The 23354-nt window shown below is 45.6% G+C and overlaps 1 protein-coding gene across 3 annotated transcripts in view; it reads right to left on the bottom strand.

Moving 5' to 3' along the window:
- Positions 1–783: 783 nt before the first annotated feature.
- IGSF5 (immunoglobulin superfamily member 5) overlaps positions 784–23354 on the bottom strand; it is a 533998-nt gene continuing 511427 nt past the window's right edge. For 2 of the 3 annotated variants that reach the window (XM_086935430.1, XM_086935431.1), the window contains one exon: positions 784–2810. In XM_086935430.1, the coding sequence (XP_086791556.1) occupies positions 2727–2810 (84 nt within the window). In that variant the 3' untranslated portion in view covers positions 784–2726. The remainder of the gene's footprint in view (positions 2811–23354) is intronic. The other variant, XR_015299372.1, reaches the window with a different exon arrangement.

Below are 23354 nucleotides of genomic sequence, written 5' to 3'. Positions count from 1 at the left end.
GCCCAAAGTCCGCATACCGATGTATGTCACCATATGCTGGTGCATAATGTTCAGAAATGAAATGGGAAAGTTGTGATAAACCTACATGTTTCAGAAGTAACACCACCCACAGTGCAGCTTCAGATTGAAAAAGCTGGCAGTGTTTTTAAATGGGCCATGCAGTGCTGAGATAAAAAAAAAACTTTACCCAGTTCCGATTCTCTAATAATGAACAACAATAAGCATTCTAGAATGTTCTAGAATGTCACTTTGTTTGATGATGTCAGTTGGTGCAGTATTGACATGAATTGCAACATCATTCATTGTATCAAACACACAAAAGGTCATGGGAGGATGCTTGCAATACATCTAACCACTGGCAATCGCTTGGGGTAGCATTCTAACCCATCATTCCTTTGCCCACATGCCACCTTAGATTAGATCCAGCCATGTGTAAATCAGTCTTAACCCTGCTCGAACCGAGATGTGCTGCTAAGATGCATTTCTTGAATTTTCTTTAGGAGATGCACAACACTGAGGCGACAGCCACTAAGGGTAAGCCCTGGATTCTTCATAGAAACTTATTTTTACTCTTTATGCCCTAGATTTTTTACTTGATGGGAGCTGTGCCACAGCTGGCCTCAACAGTGATGCTCCTCTCCTCCCACACCTATTATCAATCAATTTTTAAATGGATATCATATGCATGATTTGAGAACTGTGTGCAGCCTGAGGGTAATCTGCATCCATATTGTGTTCCAACTTCACAACGTCATAATTCTGAGACAATGATTAACTCTTTGATTTCTCTTTCACATTAACTTTATATAATTTTTATTCGCACCTACATCACAAATTAAGGTATGGGTAATAATACGCAACTCTTGATTCACATGTTAAACATGGCTTTGTGTATTAGGGGAGCACAAGCATTCATTTGTTTTGCAGCACACTGAACGCAGGAAGACTAACAGACCTAGCCATTAGTTCTAGTTTACTCTCTGTCTGCTGTAGGTGGTGTACGGAAGTAAACCTGACAACTGAAAGTGCACAGAACCGTCTTATGCATGTACTGCATTGTATGAACGCCATTTAGGGATTGGCAGGGGTTGCAGCTGCAACCTCTGCTTTAATGTTGTGAACCCTGGCATTGCCTTTGGTCTCAGAGGTGGCAAAATCAGTGTCGGGAACACAGTGGCAGCTGACTCGTCCTCATTGACATCGGCTGGACTCACCTTCTTTTCTGTCAAAAAATGTATTGCAGCAATAGTGAATAGTATTACATTATTTACTATTAGTGTAATACCAAATGGAGTACAATTAGCTGGAATATGACCTTCCTGGCAGCTGAGGTAAGTAGAAAAATGCTTTCAAAGATATGTTGTGTGTGTGCTTGGGGGTGACAGTGTGAATATGTTAGAGAGCTTGTGATTATGTGTGTATGTGTAAGCATGTGTATGTGAGTGAAAGTGAAGGTCAAAGGGCGGGTAATTTCACTTCTGCTACCCTTGGCATTTTGGTGATTTGACGTCCACATTGCATTGCCACTGTTGGGTGCATATTACGAGCAGGGTGTGCGGAATTCTTATGTGGAATTCTACTTTGTGCATTTATATTTTGGACGAAGTCCCCCCACCCAGATTTCCTGGATGTGAGAACACCGGATCCAATTTTACCAGCTACAAATTCCAGCCTGTAATATCACTTAGAGAAAGGGCTGCAATGTAGTCAAAGACCCAGTTCACACCCCCTGCCCAGCCCAATCCTAGGCCAAAGCACGCAAGAGCTCGCAATGCTCCCCCTAAAAAGCAAAATATTTCCTTTCCCTTCTTCTCTCTTCCCACCCCCACAATCCTGCCCTGGCCCCAAACATGAGCTCTTTCAGACATTTACAACCTACTCAAAACATGTGAAGATACAAGCCGGATCGGGTAATCAACTGCTTCAAAATGTAGCCTATCATACACACTTATAATGAATGGAAGTTATTATTTTAAGTGAAAATGCACTTCTGCATTCGAAGGCTCCCATTAGATAGTCATACGTGCAGTACCATGATGAATGTTTTTAATTAAATATATATATATTAATTTTATTACTCTGTGTATATACCTTCATGTGCCAATACCCACACCAATTGTAATCGCTTATGAAAAGTGCACAGAGAGAAGAAGAATGAAGAAGCCACATTTCCTCCACTGCCCTTCATATGTTGGATTAAACCTCACAATGAACGTTGATAATATGAAGATCAGGTTCTTCCCTTGAGCAATAAAAAACAGAAGCAATTACATATTGCATAGGATACTGTATGTTTCAAAAATCAGTTTGAGAATCTATCATAGATTCATAAATCATGTTTCACCCCAGTCTTATTCAGGTAGATTGGATATTCTATGAGACTTGGAAGTTGTAATATGGACTTTGGACATTGGCAGTTTGTTGCATGATATTAGACGAGTCTGAGCAATGCCTGACTTTATATAATGAACTTCCAAAGTATCTTCTCCACGTCCGCCATTTGACACAACTTTTCTGATATCTGATGCCACAATGCACTACTCAAAACCAACTGGATAATGCATTGGCCAATCCTTCTCATAATCCTATTCTGGTACAGTGCATGTCACTCGCCATCTTGGGATCGAAGAGAAATGGAAGTACCCGGATCCACCTTTGCTTCTGTGATGAATCCTTGTCAACTGTGTAGCAAACAACGCCCCTCTGAGTGCGAAGAGTGGCCATGTTCAAACATGCGTCAGATGTCTCACCTTCTGGGGATTGGTAGAATCATAAACAGGATAGAAAGCTCCATTGTAACGGCCAGTGACCTAAGTATAAATAAGAATAAAGCTCTAGTCAATCAAAGCAAATGCTAAGTGACCATGTTTACTATTGCATAGACATTCACAAAATACTGCACATGGAGGAATGCCAGAGGAAATGTAATATGTTAATAATACCTGCTGTACAAAACAGTATTTCTAGCGTTAAAAAGTGTTAGTTTTTGTGAATATTTTCAAGTAGGAATGACAAAAATACTGATGAAGTTGACATTTATTTTAAAATACATAACGTGTCTTTAGGAACCATCGGTAACAGGCTATGTGGTGTTCCTACCATGTTTCTAGCAATACCATAAGGCATATATTGGTGATGTACCTATCTGACATTTACTTCTGTTCCCCATTATGGATCCACTAAACGAACCAACGAACAGCATGATTATGCTCACCACTATGGTGGCATCAGACCCAACAGACACTACACAAATCAACATATTTGGTTATTTGCAGCAAGCCACCTTCCTTGTGGTAGTATTCTAGGCCATCTGCAAGATGACTTTCCTGGTCGACCTATGCGCTTGACGATGTTTGCCAGAGGAAACATGCACTGCACATGTACTAGTCAACATGTTAAGCCATTCCGAACATGCCACCTGCCTTTTGAAGGTTTTCAGTGCCACCTGCAAGATGAAGTTTCCCAGATGAAACAAGCACTGCACAGCACATGTTTAGCTGGTCTCAATATCCCATCTTCCTTATGGTGCAATTCAATGCCCTCTCCAATATACAGCCATGCCCAACACACCACCATCCACATGTTAGCATTCAATGCCGTATTCAAGATGGAGGTTCCCAGAGGTAAGACACACTGCACATGCACAACTCAACACGTTAGGCCATTTTCAAAAATGCACTATCCTTAGGGTAGCAATAGCATTCAATGTCATCTACAGCATAGCTGTTCCCAGAGGAAATACTCACTACCCATGAACAAGTCAAAACGTTTGGCAATGCTTGTTAACTACTTAATTCTTATGGTAGCAGTTAATACTATCTGGTGTTTTTCTTACTTGAAGGAGGCAAGATGGCGCCTGCACGTCAGGCGTGTTTGTGAGAGCTCCGTTTGGGCGTCCTAGCTAGAAGCTGTATCTGAGCCTTGGCGGTGATTCTTGCTATTGCCAGGCCGCGCTCCCAGTCCGCTGGTGCCCTGTTGGTGTTTTGGCGGTGTTCGGTGCTGCGCAGGGGAGTTTTTTTTTGGAGTGCTCCGGTCCAGGGGCTACGATCCTGTGCTTGTGTGGGAGGCGCCCGCTGTGTCGAACGGACGCGGATGCAGCGCTGTGCTGCAGCGGCATCTGGAACAATCGAACGCCGACCTTGGTGCACAGAGGGACGGCTCAACACGTCAAGAGCCGATAGTTGAGAGTCGAACGGAGTCATAGGAATCACGGAGCAGACACCAGAGAAACGCTGAATGCTGCCCCTTTTTTCGAGTGTGGTCTCAGCCAGGAACAGCGCAGGAACAACTGAGGTGAAAACACTGCTCCCGGCAAGAACGTCATTTAAAGTCAAGTAAGACTGCTCTTCAATCTTGAATAGAACTAAATTTAGGGGAGGAAAGGTAACTTTGTTTCTCTTCTAAAAAAACGGATTTTGAAGGGGTTAAAAGGATTTAAGAGGCTTTTTAAGCTTAAAGAGACTCAATAATCGGCATAATCGGCAGAGCCTACTAATTGAAAGGCGATTTTTTGCAATTACCTACATAAACTGTACAGTGCAATATGGCCCCTAAAACTGCACGTGGTGGTAAAACTAGACCTACCGGTAAAAATCAGATTGGAACTCGAGCTGCTCTAGAGGCAAAATCAAAGCAAGATACTAGCAATAACGACCCTGATAATAGCCAATTTGGCACTCCAAAAATCCCACAAATGTTTAACTCCAAAGTAAAAGCAACAACAATAACAATCACCAAGACTCAGAATGATGGAGGTGGGACTGAAAAGAATATGACTAGTAATGACTTGGGCAGTTTACATCTGGACAACGATCAAGATGAGACTCTGGTAGTGGCACTCGAACAGTTGGTAGCCTCTCCGGCAACCTCCTCAACTACTCCATCCACACTTGTCTCTCCATTTGAACCCCTCGCACTGCCCGGAACACAAAATACTGTTGTTTTCAATATTAATGATGAGAGGGAGGATCAAGGTGATGCCGAACTGGACCCATCCCAAGCTGAAGGGGCAGAATGTGATGGTGACCCCATCGGCAGCAAAGATAGTGAATTTTACCCACTCTCAGAGCACTCCGAGGGGTCTGACTTGGAAGAAGATTTAGAGGAGGGGCTGGAAAATACAAGTAAGGAAAGTACAAGCAAGGAAACACCTGTCATTGCTACAGTCGATCTGCAGGCAACTAGATCCTGGAGCGAGGAAACTTCAGATGGAGACCCAACTATAATTGATCAAGATCTAGATCAGGATCTAGCAGACTCTACTCAACAAACCAGCTCTAGCCCTGGCTTTCCTAATCAAACACCAATAGATATTATACTGAAAGCCATTTCAGAACAATGGCTGGAGGCAAAAGCCGAGCACTTGAAAAGTCACAATGCTTGTAAAAAACTCCAGAACACGGTGCGACGCTTAGCCAAGTCATGTAATGATTTTACAGATAGAATGGCAGAAGCGGAAGGACGTATATCCTCACTAGAGGACCAAGTAACGTACATTAAAACTAGACTTGATGACTCCAAGGGGCAGAAAGAAGATGTGAATTCTAAACTGGTTGACTTGGAGAATAGACTCCGTCGTAATAATCTGCGAATTTTGGGTGTTCCAGAAGGAAGCGAGGGACAAGATGTACGACAGTTTGTTGTGGAACTTTTTGAAGAAGCTTTTCCTTATGTTAAAGACTACGCCCGTCCGCGACCGGATCGCGACCAGCGCCAGGACCCCTGGCCCACGAAGACCCCGACCGACCCGCCTGACGTACTCCGCCGCCACCCTCACCGCTCTCAACACCGGCCGACTCCCAGAATGCCATCAAGCCTCTCCACGACGTACCCACGGACCCTTCAGCTGCCACGCCTGCAAGTTCACCTGCATCCGGACCTGCCTCGCACCAGCACCCACCAAGCCGAACACCAGCAGTACCCACCTCAAGTGCATCCTGCTCAACACCCGCTCCATCCACAGACATGCCATCGAACTCTGGAACCTCCTCGACACCACAGCTCCAGACGTTGCCTTCCTCACGGAGACCTGGATGAACGCCTCTTCAGCTCCCGACATCGCCATCGCCATCCCAGAGGGCTACAAGATCGTCCGGAGGGACCGAAACGCCAACCAGATGGGAGGAGGCATCGCCATCATCCACAGGAGCACCATCCGTCTCACGACCAGCACCGACAACTCCCTGACCACCGCCGAACACCTGCATTTCCAGATCCACACCAACCCGAACACCACCCTCAGAGGCACCCTGATCTACCGACCCCCTGGACCACGCACACAATTCAGCGAGGACATCGCCGACTTCGTCAGCCCACATGCCCTCCCCTCCGCTGACTACATCCTCCTGGGAGACCTCAACTTCCATCTGGAGAACAACAACGACCGCAACACCAGCACCCTGCTCGACAACCTCACCAACCTGGGACTCAAGCAACTGGTGTCCACCCCCACCCACCTCGCCGGACACACACTCGACGCTGTCTTCTCATCCAGCAAGGACATCAACTTCAGCCACACCACAGAGCTTCAATGGACGGACCACAGCTGCGTCCACTTCACCTTCAAGAAAACAACGACCCACCACCACCAGCAACAGACCGCCCGCAGAAGCTGGAACAAGATCACAGCAGACCAGCTCGCCACCTCCCTGAGCCAGCACCCTCCTGCCAGCTCAGCGAACCCCAGCCAGGCCGCCGACAACCTCACGAAGTGGATCAGCAACTGCGCGGACGAACTCGCCCCACTGAGGACCCCGCCCAGCAGACCCGGCAGCAAGAAAGCCCCATGGTTCACCGACGAACTCAAGAGCTCCAAGAAGAACTGCCGAGCCCTCGAGAAAGTCTGGAGAAGGGAACCGACACCGGACAACAGGACCTCCTTCAAACTTGCCACCCGGAAACACCACCAGCTGATCCGCGCCGCCAAGAAAACAGCATTCAAGGACCGGTTGGACAACAACGCACACAACTGCAAGGAACTCTTCAACATCGTCAAAGAGCTTTCCAACCCCAGCGCAGGAAACAACGACATCACCCCATCGCAAGACCTCTGCAACTCCCTGGCTTCATACTTCCACAACAAGATCGCGGACATACACAACAGCTTCAACAACCAACCAACGCACACCATGACCGAACAACCACCCCCCACCACCACCCTCCGCGCCTGGACCCCGATCAGCACCGAAGACACCATCCGCACGATGAACTCCATCCACTCAGGATCACCGACCGACCCCTGCCCTCACCACGTCTTCAACAAAGCCGACGCTGTCATCGCACCCCACCTGCGAGACATCATCAACACATCCCTCGACACCACCATCTTCCCCGAGAGCTGGAAACACGCCGAACTCAGCGCCCTACTCAAGAAACCAACAGCGGACCCCACCGACCTCAAGAATTACCGCCCCATCTCGCTCCTCCCGTTTCCAGCCAAAGTCATCGAGAAGACCGTCAACAAGCAGATGGCCGCTTTCCTCGAGACGAACGGATCCCTCGACCCCTCACAGTCCGGCTTCCGAGCCAACCACAGCACCGAGACCGCCCTCATCGCCGCCACCGACGACATCCGAGCCCTGATGGACAATGGAGAAACAGCGGCCCTCATCCTCCTAGACCTCTCCGCGGCATTCGACACGGTCTGCCACCGCACCCTAGTACGGCGCCTCAGCAACGTCGGAATCCAGGACAAGGCGCTGGAGTGGATCACCTCCTTCCTCGACGGGAGAACACAGAGAGTCCGCCTACCACCGTACAAGTCAGAGGCCACCGAAGTCATCTGCGGCGTCCCCCAAGGATCATCTCTGAGCCCCACCCTCTTCAACGTCTACATGAGCCCCCTCGCGGCCATCGTACGCAAACACAACCTCAGCATAATCTCCTACGCCGACGACACCCAGCTGATCCTCTCCCTGACCAACGACCCCGCCGCCGCCAGAGCCAACCTGCACGAAGGGATGAAAGAGGTAGCCGAGTGGATGACGACCAGCCGCCTGAAACTGAACTCGGACAAGACGGAGGTCCTCATCCTGGGCTCCTCTCCCTCCGCCTGGGACGACTCCTGGTGGCCTCCCGCCCTGGGCACCGCACCCAAACCGACAGACCATGCACGCAACCTGGGCTTCATCCTGGACTCCTCCCTCTCCATGACCAGGCAAGTCAACAACGTCTCCTCGGCATGCTTCAACATCCTACGCATGCTACGGAAGATCTTCTGGTGGATCCCCACCGAGACCAGGAAGACCGTCACCCAGGCCCTCGTCACCAGCCGACTGGACTACGGCAACGCCCTCTACGCCGGGACCACCGCCAAGCTCCAGAAGAGACTCCAGCGGATCCAGAACGCCTCAGCCAGACTCATCCTCGACATCCCACGAACCAGCCACATCTCCGGACATCTGCGAGACCTTCACTGGCTCCCCGTCAACAAAAGAATCACCTTCCGCCTCCTCACCCACGCACACAAAGCCCTACACGACCAAGGCCCGAGCTACCTCAACAGCCGAGTCAACTTCTACGCTCCCAAACGCCACCTCCGATCAGCCAACCACGCCCTCGCCGCCGTCCCCCGCATCCGAAGAGCGACTACAGGAGGAAGGTCCTTCTCCCACCTGGCCGCCAAGACCTGGAACTCCCTCCCGACCGACCTGCGCCTGACCCAAGACCACCTCTCCTTCAGGAAGAAGCTGAAGACCTGGCTGTTCGAGCAGTAGCGGCTCCCCCCCCCCCAGCGCCTTGAGACCCCACGGGTATGTAGCGCGCTTTATAAGTGTCACTGATTGATTGATTGATTGATGGTCTCAGGAGATTCAGAGGGCACACCGATTTCCTTTTCGCAAGCAAACGACACGGAACACCCAAACACGGCAATACCCTCGAGCCATTTTGATATCCCTGAATAACTTTTTGGCAAGACAAAAACTGTACGATCTTGCAAGGCCGGATAAGAAGCGATCTGGGAAGGGAATAGAGTTTTTCGTACGCCCTGACTATTGCCATTCTACTGTAGAAAACCGCTGGAGAATGCGCCGAATGATCGAACCATTTAAAAAAAAGGGCGCTCAAGCTTTTCTGCTTCAACCATCCACACTAAAGATTGTATATAAGGGACAGAATAGATTCTTCACCGCCGAAGCTCTAGCAAAAGCATATTTGAATACATTAGAATGAGGAGTAAGATTTGAGTGTTAGATATTAGATGTCTTGTGTGGTATAACTCATTCTTTTCTAATGTTTTAGAGTTATGGATACGCCCAAACATCAGTGGTGCTCTCACATACATCACCGGGGCAATAGGCCCCTTTGCCTTAATGTTGGGGGTGGGTCACTGGGGGGGGGATGGTGTGATGGGGTTTGGGTGGGACAGACACGGGGGGTGTGCTGGGGGGAAAAAGGGGAAAAATTCAGTCAAGGCCATAGAATATTATGTTTAAATAAATAGTCTGTTTTTTGTTGATGTAATGGTACAATGGTATAATGTAATTTTTGCAATGAATCTACGTATTTGCTAAGGCGAGCTGTAATTTTCGAATGTGCTCATTTAATGTATGTGATCTCAATAATGTGCAAAAGCGCAAGCGTGTGATGCATGAAATTCGTTTAATACAACCGGACATAATATGTATTCAAGAGACGCACATACCGTGGGCGAAAAGACAAGTATTGAACGATCTTGGGTTTATAGTGTTGGCTGCCTCACAACAATCTACTATGAATCGAGGTGTGGCTATTTTGGGACGACGGTCTGTAATTGCAACGGGGAAAATTAAAGTAGACAGCTTAGGGCGTTGGGCAATTGCGGAATGTGTTATCGGCAATGTTGTTACTACGATCTGTACAGTATATGGATCCATTATGGATGACACCGCAGTGATAGAATATCTAAATGTAGAATTAGCCCTTTGGAGCACGCCATTATTTTTACTGTGGGATTTCAATATTCATGGGGAATTGAATACTTGGAATCCAAAATTTACTAGATATCAAGGCAGGAAGCCCAAGGTATTTAAGGCATTACGCCAACTCTTATATCAACATGGGTTGATTGATGGGTAGCCTGTGGCGCATTTGAAGGATCCTGGCTTTACTTTTTTTCATCGCCGCACAAGAAATTTGTGCGAATAGACTATATTTTTATACCCAGACATATGGCACAAGGATCTTGCATGTTAGTTAAACCACGCATCACATCAAATCATGCTCCAATCGTTATAGATATACCTATATCTAACACCCAACGAACACAAAGATCCTTTACTTTTAATAGGAAACTCTTATTAGATGAAATATATGTGAAACAAGTAATAGATTGGGCTCAGCAATTTTTCGACCTTAATAGAGGCTCTACATCTTATGCAATGGTATGGGATTGTTTCAAGGCAGGATTACGAGGTGAAACCTGTAGTTATAGTTGGAGTATACAACAGAAAAGAAAAAATATAATGACACAATTAATTCAAGATCTAATTAATGCAGAACATGATTTAATGCGTGATATTAGACTACATCGAGATAGCGAAACTTCATAAAACGAAGTTGCGAAGCATAAAGCTAAGATAAATGGGGTCTGGAGTCAAGATATAGCACAACAATATAAGACCTTTTGTGCAGAAAGATATGAATGTGGGGAAAATGTGGGTAGATGTCTAGAAATGTAAATGTCTGCTGTAAATGTACAGGAATTTATATAGCGCAAATCACCAAGCAGTTTCTAAGCTCTTGCTTAGGGAACCCGTCCTGGTATTTCCCTGTGAGATAACCCCGCAGGGTATCCGCAAGGTGAAAGCCAGGCATCCCGCCGCGAGGGGCCGTTGTGGAGATTAAGCAAGCTATTGCCCAGAGTCGCAGAGTGTGAACCAGTGAATTGAGTAGGCACCGGAGCGAGAATTGTCGAGTCCATGGACATTTTTAGGACTCAAGACCCCGCCGAGCCGGGAATTGAACCCTGGTCCCGGGCTGACCTCTGCTTCCAGGTCTGCCTCCTCTAACCAGTGAGCCACACTTCTCCACATGTCTAGCTCAGAGAATGTGTGGGAGACAGACTATACAGCGTATAAATTCTATAGAAAATAATCAGGGAACTCTAATCGAGTCACCAGAGCGGATTCTGCAGGTCTTTTATGAGTATTATACAAATCTTTATACCCAAGAAGATTTTTCCTCTGATCTACTTGACCAATATATAGATACATTGGAACTGTCCCAACTAGATCTGGCACAAGAGGAACAATTAGAGCTCCCAATTACAATTGAAGAACTTGAGACCTCCCTGAAAGAACTGGCCCTGGGGAAGGTTTGTGGCCCTGATAAACTCCTGCTAGAAATGTATCAAATGCTATTCCCCATAATCAAGAGTGATATGCTCTCAACATTTTTAGAAGCCCAAAATGGTTGTTCGCCGCCATCATGGGAAGATGCTAGCATTGTTATATTTCGTAAAAAAGAGAAACCTTCGCATCTACCCGGGTCATATCGTCCCATTTCACTTATAAATGCTGATGCAAAATTATATTCTAAAATTCTTGCCAACCGACTGAGCCAAACTGTTCCAACTTTAGTTTCTGAACAACAACATGGCTTTCTTCCAGATCGTGGCACGATCAATCATATACACCGGGTTATTGCAACATTAGATTATGCTACCGCAAATCATATGGACGTTGGCTTGGTGTTTCTAGACGCAGAGAAAGCGTTCGATCGCGTTTCATGTGCATTTATGTGGCCGATTTTGGGGAAAATGGGACTTGGATTACGATTTATATCTGCTTTACAAATTATGTATAGACACCCGAGGGCTAAGATTTGTATCTCAGGACAAGAGTCAATGGCAGTTAATATCACGCGGGGCACACGGCAGGGGTGCCCCTGCTCACCTCTTCTATTTGCTATGTATATAGAACCATTGCTAAAGGCATTAATGTCATCCCAATATATACAACCCATGGTTTTGCCGGGAGGTGATATACGGGTGTTAGCTTACGCTGACGATATCGCAGTAATAACATCTGACCCTGAATCTGCATTAATTGAAATAGAAAATCTGACTCGTGAATTCGGCAATGTGGCTGGGTATAAACTAAACATTCAAAAAATACAGGTTATATGCTCAGCAAGATTATGTACTAATGATAGCAGCGTTACTCTGGAGGCCAAATATCTAGGCATTAAAATTAGATTGTTACCTCAACAGTTAGTTATGGCAAACTGGTCTGATATACTAGTATCAGTTAAAAGTCAACTAGAGAAAATTGAATGTTTACATTTATCATTGGTTGGGAGACGTAATGTCTTAAAAATGACTATTTTACCGAATGTTTTATATTATTTTCGAGCAATACCACTGGAGATATCCACATTACAATTGAGGAAATTGCAATCTATAGCTGATCGATTTTTATGGAGTGGGAAATCTTCGCGGAGAGCATCTAAATATATGACACTACCAATCTTAAGTGGGGGTTGGGGAGTTCCAAATTTTGCATTATATTATTTGGCATGTTTTATGCAAAATATTAAATATTTTTCAATAGGTGGAACTCCACCTACATTTGAAAGCCCAGATATTTTTTCTCTTCTACTAGGCCCACAATCTCGGCAAATGCTACTTTGCTTTTTAGATCCTAGTTACTATAAAAGAACCAGATTTAAAGTTATAATGTCCGCTTTTAAAGGATGGCGATCTATACGGAAGCTTATATCATTGGGATGTATTAATTTTTATACTCCTTTTAATTCTATAGAAGTGCTTCCGGTAATATTCAGGGATCACATTATGGGTATATGGCGGGAAAAAGGTATAACAGCCATTGGTGACATGGTTAAAAATGGTACAATTGCTTCATTCCAGGAGTTAAAAGATGAATATAGCCTCTCTCAACATGACTTCTTTAAGTATTTGCAATTACGGAATTTTATTTATACACATCCAAATATTGTACCACTCTGTCATAATGAATTTATGGAAATACTTAAAAAACCAACACGCATCAGGATTATATACCACTATCTGTTAAATTTACAGCAGGATGATATCGAACAGCAGGTATCAAAATGGTGTATGAGACTAGGCACATCTGTAGTACCCTTTCAAGAATCAATATGTATGGCCGATAAAATTATGTTATCCGCCAATCTATATACACAGCATTATAAAACTTTATTTAATCTTTATCATACACCACTTAAAATGCTAAAATGGAGTAATGCAAATAACGGGAAATGCTATAGATGTCAATGTGACTTGGCAGATATTATACATATATTTTCAGACTGCCTTATATTAAAACCGTTTTTTGTATCCATAGAATTTTTTTTAGCACAGATTACAAAATGCGATCTAAATCTCTTTTGGCTTATCAAATGATAATGAATTGTTTCTAGGTTATCAAGAAAATAGATATATTATATTCATGGCTATGGCTGTAGCTCGCCTTTGTATATCATCAATGTGGTTAAAGCCTGAAGCACCTACATATGAAATGTGGCGAGCAAAGTTTTATAATATTTTTCATTTAGAATTTAATTTATATCGCATTAAATCAATTACGAAAAAGCGTAGAGGGTACAAAATATGGCAGACTCTGATAGATTATTTGGATCACTAGTTACTACTATTCCTGCCATCAAATAAGACAAGCTGCTGTTTAGACTGTAGTTATTTAATGCTAAAATCATTTCTATTGCTTTTATGCTTATTTATTTTGAATATGTAAATCACAAAGTTGAAATGTTGACATGTTTATTTTTTCTATATATGGCTTTGAACTGAATCAATAAAAGAAATTTTAAAAAAAATAATACTATCTGGTGTTTTCCAAGAGAAGCATTCACGTCACATGCACTATTCATCAGATTTGGCCATTCTCAACATGCCACCTTCCTTATGGTCACATCAATGAGATCTGCAAGATGGCATTTCCCATAGGAAATCTGCACTGCACTGTACATGTCAACACGTTTGGCACTTTTTGACTTGCCACCTTCCCTAGGCTGGGAGTCAGTGGCATATGCAAGATGACTTATCCCAATGAAACATGCTGTGCACACGCCAAGTCCATATGTTTGGCCATTCCCAACATGCCACCTTCCCTTTGGTACAATTTAATGCTGTCTGCATCAGGGCGTTTGCCAGAGGAAACACACACTGCACATGCAAAAGGCAACATCCTAGTGTTGTAAATTGGCAGCAATGGGTTAGCATTAGCAGAAGCCATCCTGTATTTAGAAGTTATCTTATCCGCTTTGTGAAATCCATTTTGTATTTCTGGTAGCCATTTTGTTTGCCATGTGCTCGCTATGTGCTCTGTCCTACCTTTCTGTTAACTGCTCTTGAAATCTGCCTAGAGACAAACTATATTTAGCATCCTCCACCTTCGCACATGCCCAGAAGGGCCTAGCTAGTAGAATGCACCTGCTTCTCTAGTATAACTGTCAGGCTATTTTTGCTGCTGTATGGAGAAGTAACTCTCCTCCCACTTTGTTGAGAAAGCAGATCTTGTATACCCATATTATTAATTTTGCATGCTTACATGAGCCAGGACTGCCACTTGGTCATATGCTTACTATGTAATCCTAAGCATATATAAGGCCTCTGTTTTCTGTACTCCTCAGACTGCCTCATTCAGTTGCTAAGGCTTCTGTGTGACGTAGTCTCACTCAATTGAGGTTAATAAAGATGTTCTTTTATATTTCAGCTTCTGTGCCAATTTCTTCTTTGTTGGTTTAAAAGGACCAAGTATCAGTGGGACCCCTAGGAACCTTTTTTGATTTCTTCAGTTGGCGCTCCAACGTGGACCTCATCAGAGAAGTGGATATCTGAGGGAGTGATCTTGTCAGGAGACAGAAATCTACTGAGGAGGACAGGACCTGGATTCTACTAAGGAGGTACTCTATGCACGGAGATTCTGGGGATTTTCTGTCTCTGCAGCCCAGTATATTTCTGATCTTCCTGATTTTGATCCTCCATATGATGCCACCCCTGACTGAGAACCGTTTTGGCGTGAGTATTCTAAAAAAAGAGACCGTGAGGTCATTCAGAACTTGGCAGTTAGAATTTGGACAACCATTTGCTTGGTAAGAGTTTGATGCCTTTGATTGGCAAGGTAGTTTAGTAACACTTACTGTGGCTTAGATTTGTGTTGTGTTATAGAAAACAATGGTCCCTATTTTCAGAGGAAGCATCACTTATATACAATAATCATACTCTAAATAGGTAGTATATCTTTTGTCCAGCCGGACACAAGTTTGAGTGGGTACCCCCTATTTCTGAGTTTATGGCTTAGGACTTTGGCCTCAGTAAAGTAGTCCTCTTTAAAGTAGCAGTTTCTCCTAATGCGTAAAAACTGTGAAAATGGAAGGGAGTCTCTCAATGCCCGTGGATGGTGACTGCTGTAGTTCAGTAGAGTATTTCTCTCTGTGGGTTTGCGATGAAGGCTGGTGGTAAGTCGGCCTTCTGTGTGTTTGATTTCCAGATCTAAAAAGGGAATGGATTCTTTGCTGGTGGACAGTGTGTACTTGAGGCCTCCACTATTATTGTTGAGCCAATGATGAAACTGCACTAGGCTGTCAGGGGATTTCAGGAAAATATCGTCTATATAACGCTTCCACAAGGCGATGCCATTGTGGAAAGGGTTAGATGAATCGAGGATGCAAGATGTCTCTAGATTGTCCATGTACAGGATAGCCAGATTCGGGGCAAAAATAGCTCCCATGGAGGTACCCCATACCTGGCCATAGAATTGACCCTCAAAAAGGAAAACGTTTTTTGCGAGGCAAATCTCAAGAAGTTGGAGAATAAAAATGGATGGCACATTTTGAGGGCGTGGGCGTGTCTCTATGATTTTCTCAATGACCCGAAGGGACTCGAACTGGGGAATGTTGGTGTAGAGTGATTCCACATCCAAGGTACACATAGTGTTGGATGTTGGATCAAACGGGTGGTCCTCGATGAGATTGATCATGGCCATGCTGTCCCTGATTTAACATGATGTCTCATGGACAAATGGGTTTATGAAAAAGTCTATGTAGTGGCCCAGGGGTTCCAGTATAGAACCACATCCAGATACGATGGGGCGACCATGGGGGATTCATGGTTTTTGTGAATTTTAGGGAGACAGTAAATGACTGTTATCCGTGGAGATTTAACGTTGAGGAATTCGTATTCCTTTTTAGAAAGAAAACCAGAGTCGAGTGCATCAGTGGTAACTTGTGAGACAGGTTTCTGAATCTCACTGGTGGGGTTGCCTGGCAATTTACAATAATGTTCAGTGTTACTGAGTTGGCGTTGTATTTCTCTTATGTACTTATCCCAGTCTTGGATCAATATGCCTCCACCTTTGTCAGACGGTTTTATAACAAGTGACTGATTGTTTTTGAGGGTGGATATGGCTTTTTTCTTGTGTATAGTGATGTTGTAAGGTACAAAGCTCCTCTTACTTTCAAGGTCGGTCAAGTCATTGAGGACCAACTTTTTGAAGGTAGGGATTTCTGGGGGTATCATTCCTGCAGTGGGGGAGAATTTAGAAGGTGGTTTGAAGGGCGTGTTAAAATGCTTGGGTGGAGAGGGATTGAGAATAAAAAAACTGTGTAGACATATTTTTCTGAAAAATCTTAGGAGTTCTGTTTGGGCATCCAAAAAGTTGGGCCGTATCGTAGGGACAAAGGATAAGCCTTTGTTGAGAAGTGATACCTCGTCAGCCGATAAGGTATGTTGGGTAAGGTTGAAAATTGGTAGGAGACCATTCTCTTGAACAGGGACCATATCTGTTCCTGTGAGGTCGGGTGTTACTACCAGCGGTAGTGTTGGCGACGAGTGAACCGTTCGCCTGGTGGGTTCGGTGGGTTGGGCCATCTCTGTGGTTGCTTTCCTTTTCCAGGCCCCTGTGGTTCTTATTGTCCACGGCCTCTCCCTAAAAAAATTCCTATGTGAAGGACATGGGCTGGCGCCTTGATCTGACTGGTCAGATGAGTCGGCAGAGCTGTCGGTGAAACTTACAAACTGTTGTCTTCTGTTGTATCTGCCCCAAGGCCTCTGGTTTTGTGGGACGTTATAGGGGCGGTTGGTATAAAAGTCTTTAGAGAGGTAAGGGTATGCTCTTTCCTGACTGAAACCTTTTATGTCCTTTCGGACTTTGGTTGTTTTTTTGTTTAATTCGAATTTGTGAAAGTCTTCAATGGTTTTTTGTATTTGTTCAAGAAGTTTTTTAGATTCTGTATTGGTGTTTTTATCTTTGATTTGTTTTTCTAGGTCAAAAATTTCTGTATTTCATTTCTTAAGTTCCTCAGTGGCAATATCTATCCCAAGGACCATCCAATGTCGAGAACAGGTGGTACTGATGTAGCTAAATCCATTTAGATATTTGGGGTTGCTAGTAAATACCCCAGGGATATTGCGTACTTGCAGGCCTACAGGGATTATGTTGGCTTTTAGGTAGTCAGTCAATAGTTTAATCATAAGTATTAACCATAGCTCTTTTTTCTTAAGTTTTTCTAGGTCATCAACCAACGAGGGCTAGTTTCTGAGGGGGTTTCAGCAGAGTCTGACAGAAGAGAGGGACCTCCCAGAATTGTATTAATATATTCAAGATTGTAGAGGGGGGGTGGGGGTCAGACATGCCGAGCAGGGAAGTGTTTGTGAAGTCAAAACAATTGTGGGGGCAGACAAGGGGGAACAGGGGGGAATACGGGGTGTACCCACTTGAGGAAGGGGTGAGGATTATCACAATCCCTTGCAATACGGCGATTGCGCTAATTGCTGTTACAAAAAACAAGGGAACCGAAAAGGTATAGTATAGGGACCTTGGGCAGTATCATGTTATAGAAAACAATGGTCCCTATTTTCAGAGGAAGCATCACTTATATACAATAATCATACTCTAAATCGGTAGTATGTCTTTTGTCCATACGGACAAGAATTTATTTTGCATATATATATATAAAATTAAATTGTTAGAAACATTCAATGGCAAGTGAGCACAGCCGTGACCCACGAAACAGTGAGACAACAAAACGAAGCACAGAATGGCCAAAGGGCAAAGTGAAATACGTCTGTACACTCCTATTTGAATCTATACAGATTACACTGTGATAAAGTGAAAGGGAGGGCGGCACAGTGATTGGTATTGTACGGCTGCTGAGAGACCACATCTGGATTGGTCATGCATTAATTTAAATGCGGATGCAATCTAGTGTCGTGACATGAACACTTATGCTTAAGGCACAGCAGTCAGTGTGTTTAAACAATGACAGGACCACATTCATAGGGATCATGCATTAGATCGTGTAAGCATGAAGGTGGTAATGAAATGAAAAAGTGGATAAAAACGGCGCAGTGATTGGCAGCATGAAGGTGGTAATGAAATGAAAAAGTGGATAAAAATGGCGAAGTGATTGGTAGGACACATTCGAAAAAGCATGTGTCAAGAACAGAAAGCTGATGATGTCTCCTGCCGTGATTACTAGTAATTATGGCACTTTGTGTTGGCCAACTTTTGATTGATATATATGTAGTATGTAAATTGCAATTTATGTAGTCAGGTAATGAGGAGACTTTTCTCTGTTTGAATTTGTTTGAATGGCACTACGTACGAAGAGTACCTTAAGCGCTACTTTGATGATATAATATTTGCATATTTTGCAATATTTTTGGCATGCCAGTTTCAAGCACACATCAAAGAATGTGTTGCTTTTTGGAGGTACCATAGTAAGATGTGAATTAAATTAGCCGGCTCCCTTGAGGGATTAGCTAGATAGGTTTAGGTATAAAAACATATTTCTTTCTTGGTGACTTATCCCCAGGGAATTAAAATATGACAAAAATACAGACAAGTATCCTTTTTCTTGAGTGTATTTTGGTTTCTTGGAAATAAAACAGTTTGTTGGGATTTTTTTTTCAAACCTTTTGGAATATTATTGAGAAGCACTTCTTGTAAATATGACTTACAACTAGTATTTACAAATGGTTTGGTTTAAGTACAGTCTGTAGGCTGTCCTTTGCTTCTGTCTTAAGTGTTGATCTGTGGGTTAAATGTGTGTTTAAATGTCTATGTGGTTTGTGGTTTTACATTGCAACTTCTGTAAGTAAATAGCGATTGCGCTCTTTGTGTAAAGATTGCTAGCCTTAAGCGCACTGTATTATGTGTCCTGAGTGTATGACCTTTTCTGTATATATCTGAAATGAGCTCAATGTGTTTGTATTTTTTTGTTGTCATCAGTTTGTTATGCAAAATGTCATTTAATTAATATTAGATAAAAATTAAATAATAATCCAAAAATGAACCATATGATATGCTAAATAATTATATGTTACTATTTAATTTACAAGAATAAGCAACTATGCACATGTACAAACTGCCAATGCTTAAAAGGTAAAATTAGAATTCACATTCAATAGGAATAAAATAGGCCTCAAAAACGAAATTGTGTTTTTTGCAATAAATAAACATACAGCATTTTTCTTAGATACATTGTATTAGAAATTAACAGGCAAACACATCATCTGACTAAATTGGATGTTGCTGAACTGCACACAAATTTTAGAACTAGAAATGTCTCAGTTTTAAATAGACTCTCACTGTGCTTACATTTCAAAACAAAAATGTAATTTTTTTTTTTTTTTTAAATGTTACTCAGCTGTATTTTAACTGCCGGTTAGCAGCCGCTGTTGTTTTGATTGTAGGGCACGGAGAAACAGAAATGTTGCCTCAGCCAGGACTTTGTCAGCTAAAAACGGGGAAAAAACTTGCATTTCAGACTGCTGTTTTAAAAAGTTACAAAAATGAGGTTCATTATTTTAGATATGAGGAAAACGTTTCAGGTAGAGATTTTCGACGGGGGCGCTAGAGGGCGCCGGGCAAGATGGCCGCACGCGAGTGAGGCTCTGCCAAGACCATTTAAAATTCGCCCATTTATCCTGCTTTAAGCAGCACCTTCGCCCTGTACTTCGGCTGAGCACACCCCGCTGCCATCGGGGGTTTGCTGAGGCGTTTTGCTCTTAGACAGCGGCTGAGCGGAGCGCACCCGGAGCCGGACTGCCCTGTGCCGGGACAACACCAGCGAAAACTTCGACACTTGAGGAGGAGCCGTCCCGCTGCAGCCCGGGCTGTCAACTCCGCTGCTGCCTGCGGGTGTGGCTCTGGAGGCGTGGCGCCTTGTACCTGCGGTGGCGGAGTGGCGGCGGTGCCTGCGAGATCTCCCCGGAGCGGCGACAAGACATTGGGCGGCCTGGACTCGGCCCTACTGGTCTCGGTGAGTGGGGCGGGGCGCTACGCAAGCCCGGGGCTGCGGAGGTGGCGCCGGGCCGCGCTAGGCCGCGCCGCGCGAGCTGGGGCCGGTGGGAGCAGGAGGAAGGGGCCTGCTGCGAGGCGGAGTGGCGGGGCCGGACCTCTGAACACAGCGGGAACTTGGTCTGAGCTGCGAGGGTGTAATCCCCCTACTGCGGACATTTTGCTGGGGTACCTGGGTACGCTGGGAGTTTGCGGGCCTCCGGTGCGCCCGCCATTTTGTGGCTTCATCCCCCCGGACCCTTTAGAGATTGAGCTCCGGTGGTCGGCGCACACCCAGTGCTTTCAATCCCGAACGTAGGCGCTGCCAGGAAGAGGATACAGGGGCTGTGGTCCTGACAACGTGGCCACCTCACTGCTTTGGGGACTAACAGATCACTGTCCATAAGTGAGCTGAGTGGCTGCTCGGAGATCGATTTGGCGCGCTTTTTCCGCCGGGTGCCGTGGACCTGCCTGACCTGCATTGGAGGTGTCTGCGGAGGCCTGGGCCTACTCCATGGTGTGGAGCAGCTGGTGTATACTCTGTGACAGATTGGGGAGCCTCGCCTGGTGTATCTGCTCTGCATAGCTGTACCTTAGCCTGGGCTTGTCTAGCTCGCCGTCATGGGCAGGCCGGAGAGAAACCAACCTAAAATCAACTTTGAGGCGAAAAAGACTGCGCTCATGTCTTCCCAGGCACCCACTGAATCTGACCAGGGGGGGGCCGTTGGGGGTGCCCCGAATTTGGAGTCTACGCTGGTGGCTATGCAGAAGACTCTTCAATCAATTGAAGGCACCATGGAGTCAGTTAATCACCGCCTTGACCAAATGGCGACGCAATTTGACCGCCAGAACGAACGGATGGGGGAGGTGGAGCAGAGAGTATCCGCCACGGAGGATGGCCTAGCCACGGTCTCGTCTAAAGTTTTCAGTATGGAAAGGGTGCTGGCGGTCATACAAGCGAAGAACGAGGAGTTGGAAGGGAGGTCCAGGAGGAACAACGTTCGCGTCACGGGCCTGCCGGAATCCACGAATGTTGGGCGAATGGAGGATTACATGGAACGTATGCTCATCGACATCTTTGGGGCTGACCAACTGTCTCGTGTCTTTATAGTGGAGCGTGCCCATCGCTCTCTGGCTAAACGACCTCCGCCGGGGGCGACGCCGCGACCAATCGTGGCCAGGATCCTGAACTATAGAGACCGGGATACTATTCTACGTCTTGCCAGGGAGAAGGGCTCCATAGAATACCAGGGTAACAAACTTGAGTTCTATCCTGACTTCACCATGGCGGTGCAAACTGCTCGTAAAGAATTTGCCGCGGTGAAACAGCTATTGAGAGCTGAAGACATTGCATATGCCATGTTGTATCCAGCACGCCTTCGTATTGGGCCTCCCTCGGATAACAAGATTTTCTCCTCACCCAAGGCGGCCATGGACTACGCTAAAAAACTGAAAAAACGTGCTAAAGAGCCGAATGGACGTCGAGAAGGCGATGATGAGAGGCAGGACGAGGTTGCCTGAACTGCTTTGCGCTGCTAGCTGCGGTAGGGGTGCAACTGCGGAGTACTGCACTGGGTTACCTCCATTATGGTACATTTATTGATCGCTGCCAGCCATCCGGGCGTTTCAGTGCCTGGCCCGCTTTGTACTGCTGCTGTGTCTGCTGTGGGGGGAAAGATGCTCTGGCCAGCGATGACTCTTCTGATGTTAACGTGTTGATATTGTTGAGGCTATTCCTCCTTTAGGCTCAGTGGGGGGCCTGGCTAGATGGGCCTTGACCGGGGGGGCTTTGCGCACCTGCCGCGTTGGCCACTGCGGACATTCTTAGCTTCAGTTGCTGCTCTGTTGGTTGCGAACACCTCTAGGGGTGCCCAGTGCAATGTGCTGATATTTGATTGCTGAATGTTTATTGCTTTGACCACGAGGATGGGGTTGAAGGGTTGGGGTTATTGTTAATGACAATGGTCTGCGCTCTCGTCAGTTTCTGGCGAGAGTGGTGTGCCACTACGCCCCCAGACATGGGAGATCCCCACATACGGTTGTTTGCATTGTTGGGGGTTGCAAAGGGGGGGGACACGGGGTGGCTTTGGCAAATTGGGAGTGCTGAAGTGGGTGGTGGGATGGGGGAGGGGCTGTTGGGGTTTGTTGAGGGGCTGTTCTTTTTCCTGGTCAAAGGTGAGGGGTCTGAGAAGTCTATGGGCTGTGTTTGGAGCTTCTGGTGGAGGTTTGGGATTTGTCGCAGTGGAGCTCATGTTACTACCAGGTCGATGAGCAAGGAGGGTTGGTCTAGTGGGTGGGAGCTGGTGGGGATAAATTGGCTTCTGGGTTGCTTGAAGCTTTGGCGATATGGATAGGGGGGGTACTCTCACATGTGTCACATGGAATGTGCGGGTACTCAATAAGCCGCAAAAGACTCGACAAATGCTTGCCTTTTTGAACAGACATGGTGCACAGGTGGTGTTTCTTCAAGAAACGCACCTTAAGGGTAAGGCGGCTGAAATGGTGGGCAAACAATGGGCGGGGGTGCGACTGGCCACGGCATACTCTTCCTATGCCCGTGGGGTGATGATTCTGATTAAAAGAAATGTCCCGTTTGAAGTGATTCATGAGGAGATTGACCAAGATGGTAGATATATCATTGTACAGGGTAAATTATGTGGTACGCTGATCACTCTTCTAAATGTCTATGGTCCAAATGTAGATGAGCCTGATTTCTTCGTTACACTCTGGAACAAACTTTATAGCCTCCCACCTTCGGCTATTCTCTGTGGGGGGGACTCGAATGTCATGCTAGATTCCGAATTGGACAAGAAACACGACAGACCCTATGAGCGCAAGAAAGCGGCGGATGCGGTATGTGAGGGTATGAGTGGGCTGCAACTGTTGGATGTCTGGAGATTGCGGAATCCGGGCAAACGGGCAGGAACTTGTTACACATCGGCGCATGGTACATGGTCGAGATTGGATTACTGGCTATTGACCCGTGATGTGAGTGGATGGGTGATGGGTACCGAACATCTGCCTCGCACGATTTCCGACCATGCGCCTGTTACGCTGGTGCTGCAGATACCAACGCATGCTCCCGCTCCTTTT

This window comes from Lissotriton vulgaris, chromosome 8, assembly GCF_964263255.1.
Source record: "Lissotriton vulgaris chromosome 8, aLisVul1.2, whole genome shotgun sequence".
In the NCBI taxonomy this organism is placed as follows: domain Eukaryota; kingdom Metazoa; phylum Chordata; class Amphibia; order Caudata; family Salamandridae; genus Lissotriton; species Lissotriton vulgaris.
The sequence above is the reverse complement of the archived record's forward strand: the minus strand, read 5'-3'. Positions and strand labels throughout refer to the sequence as shown.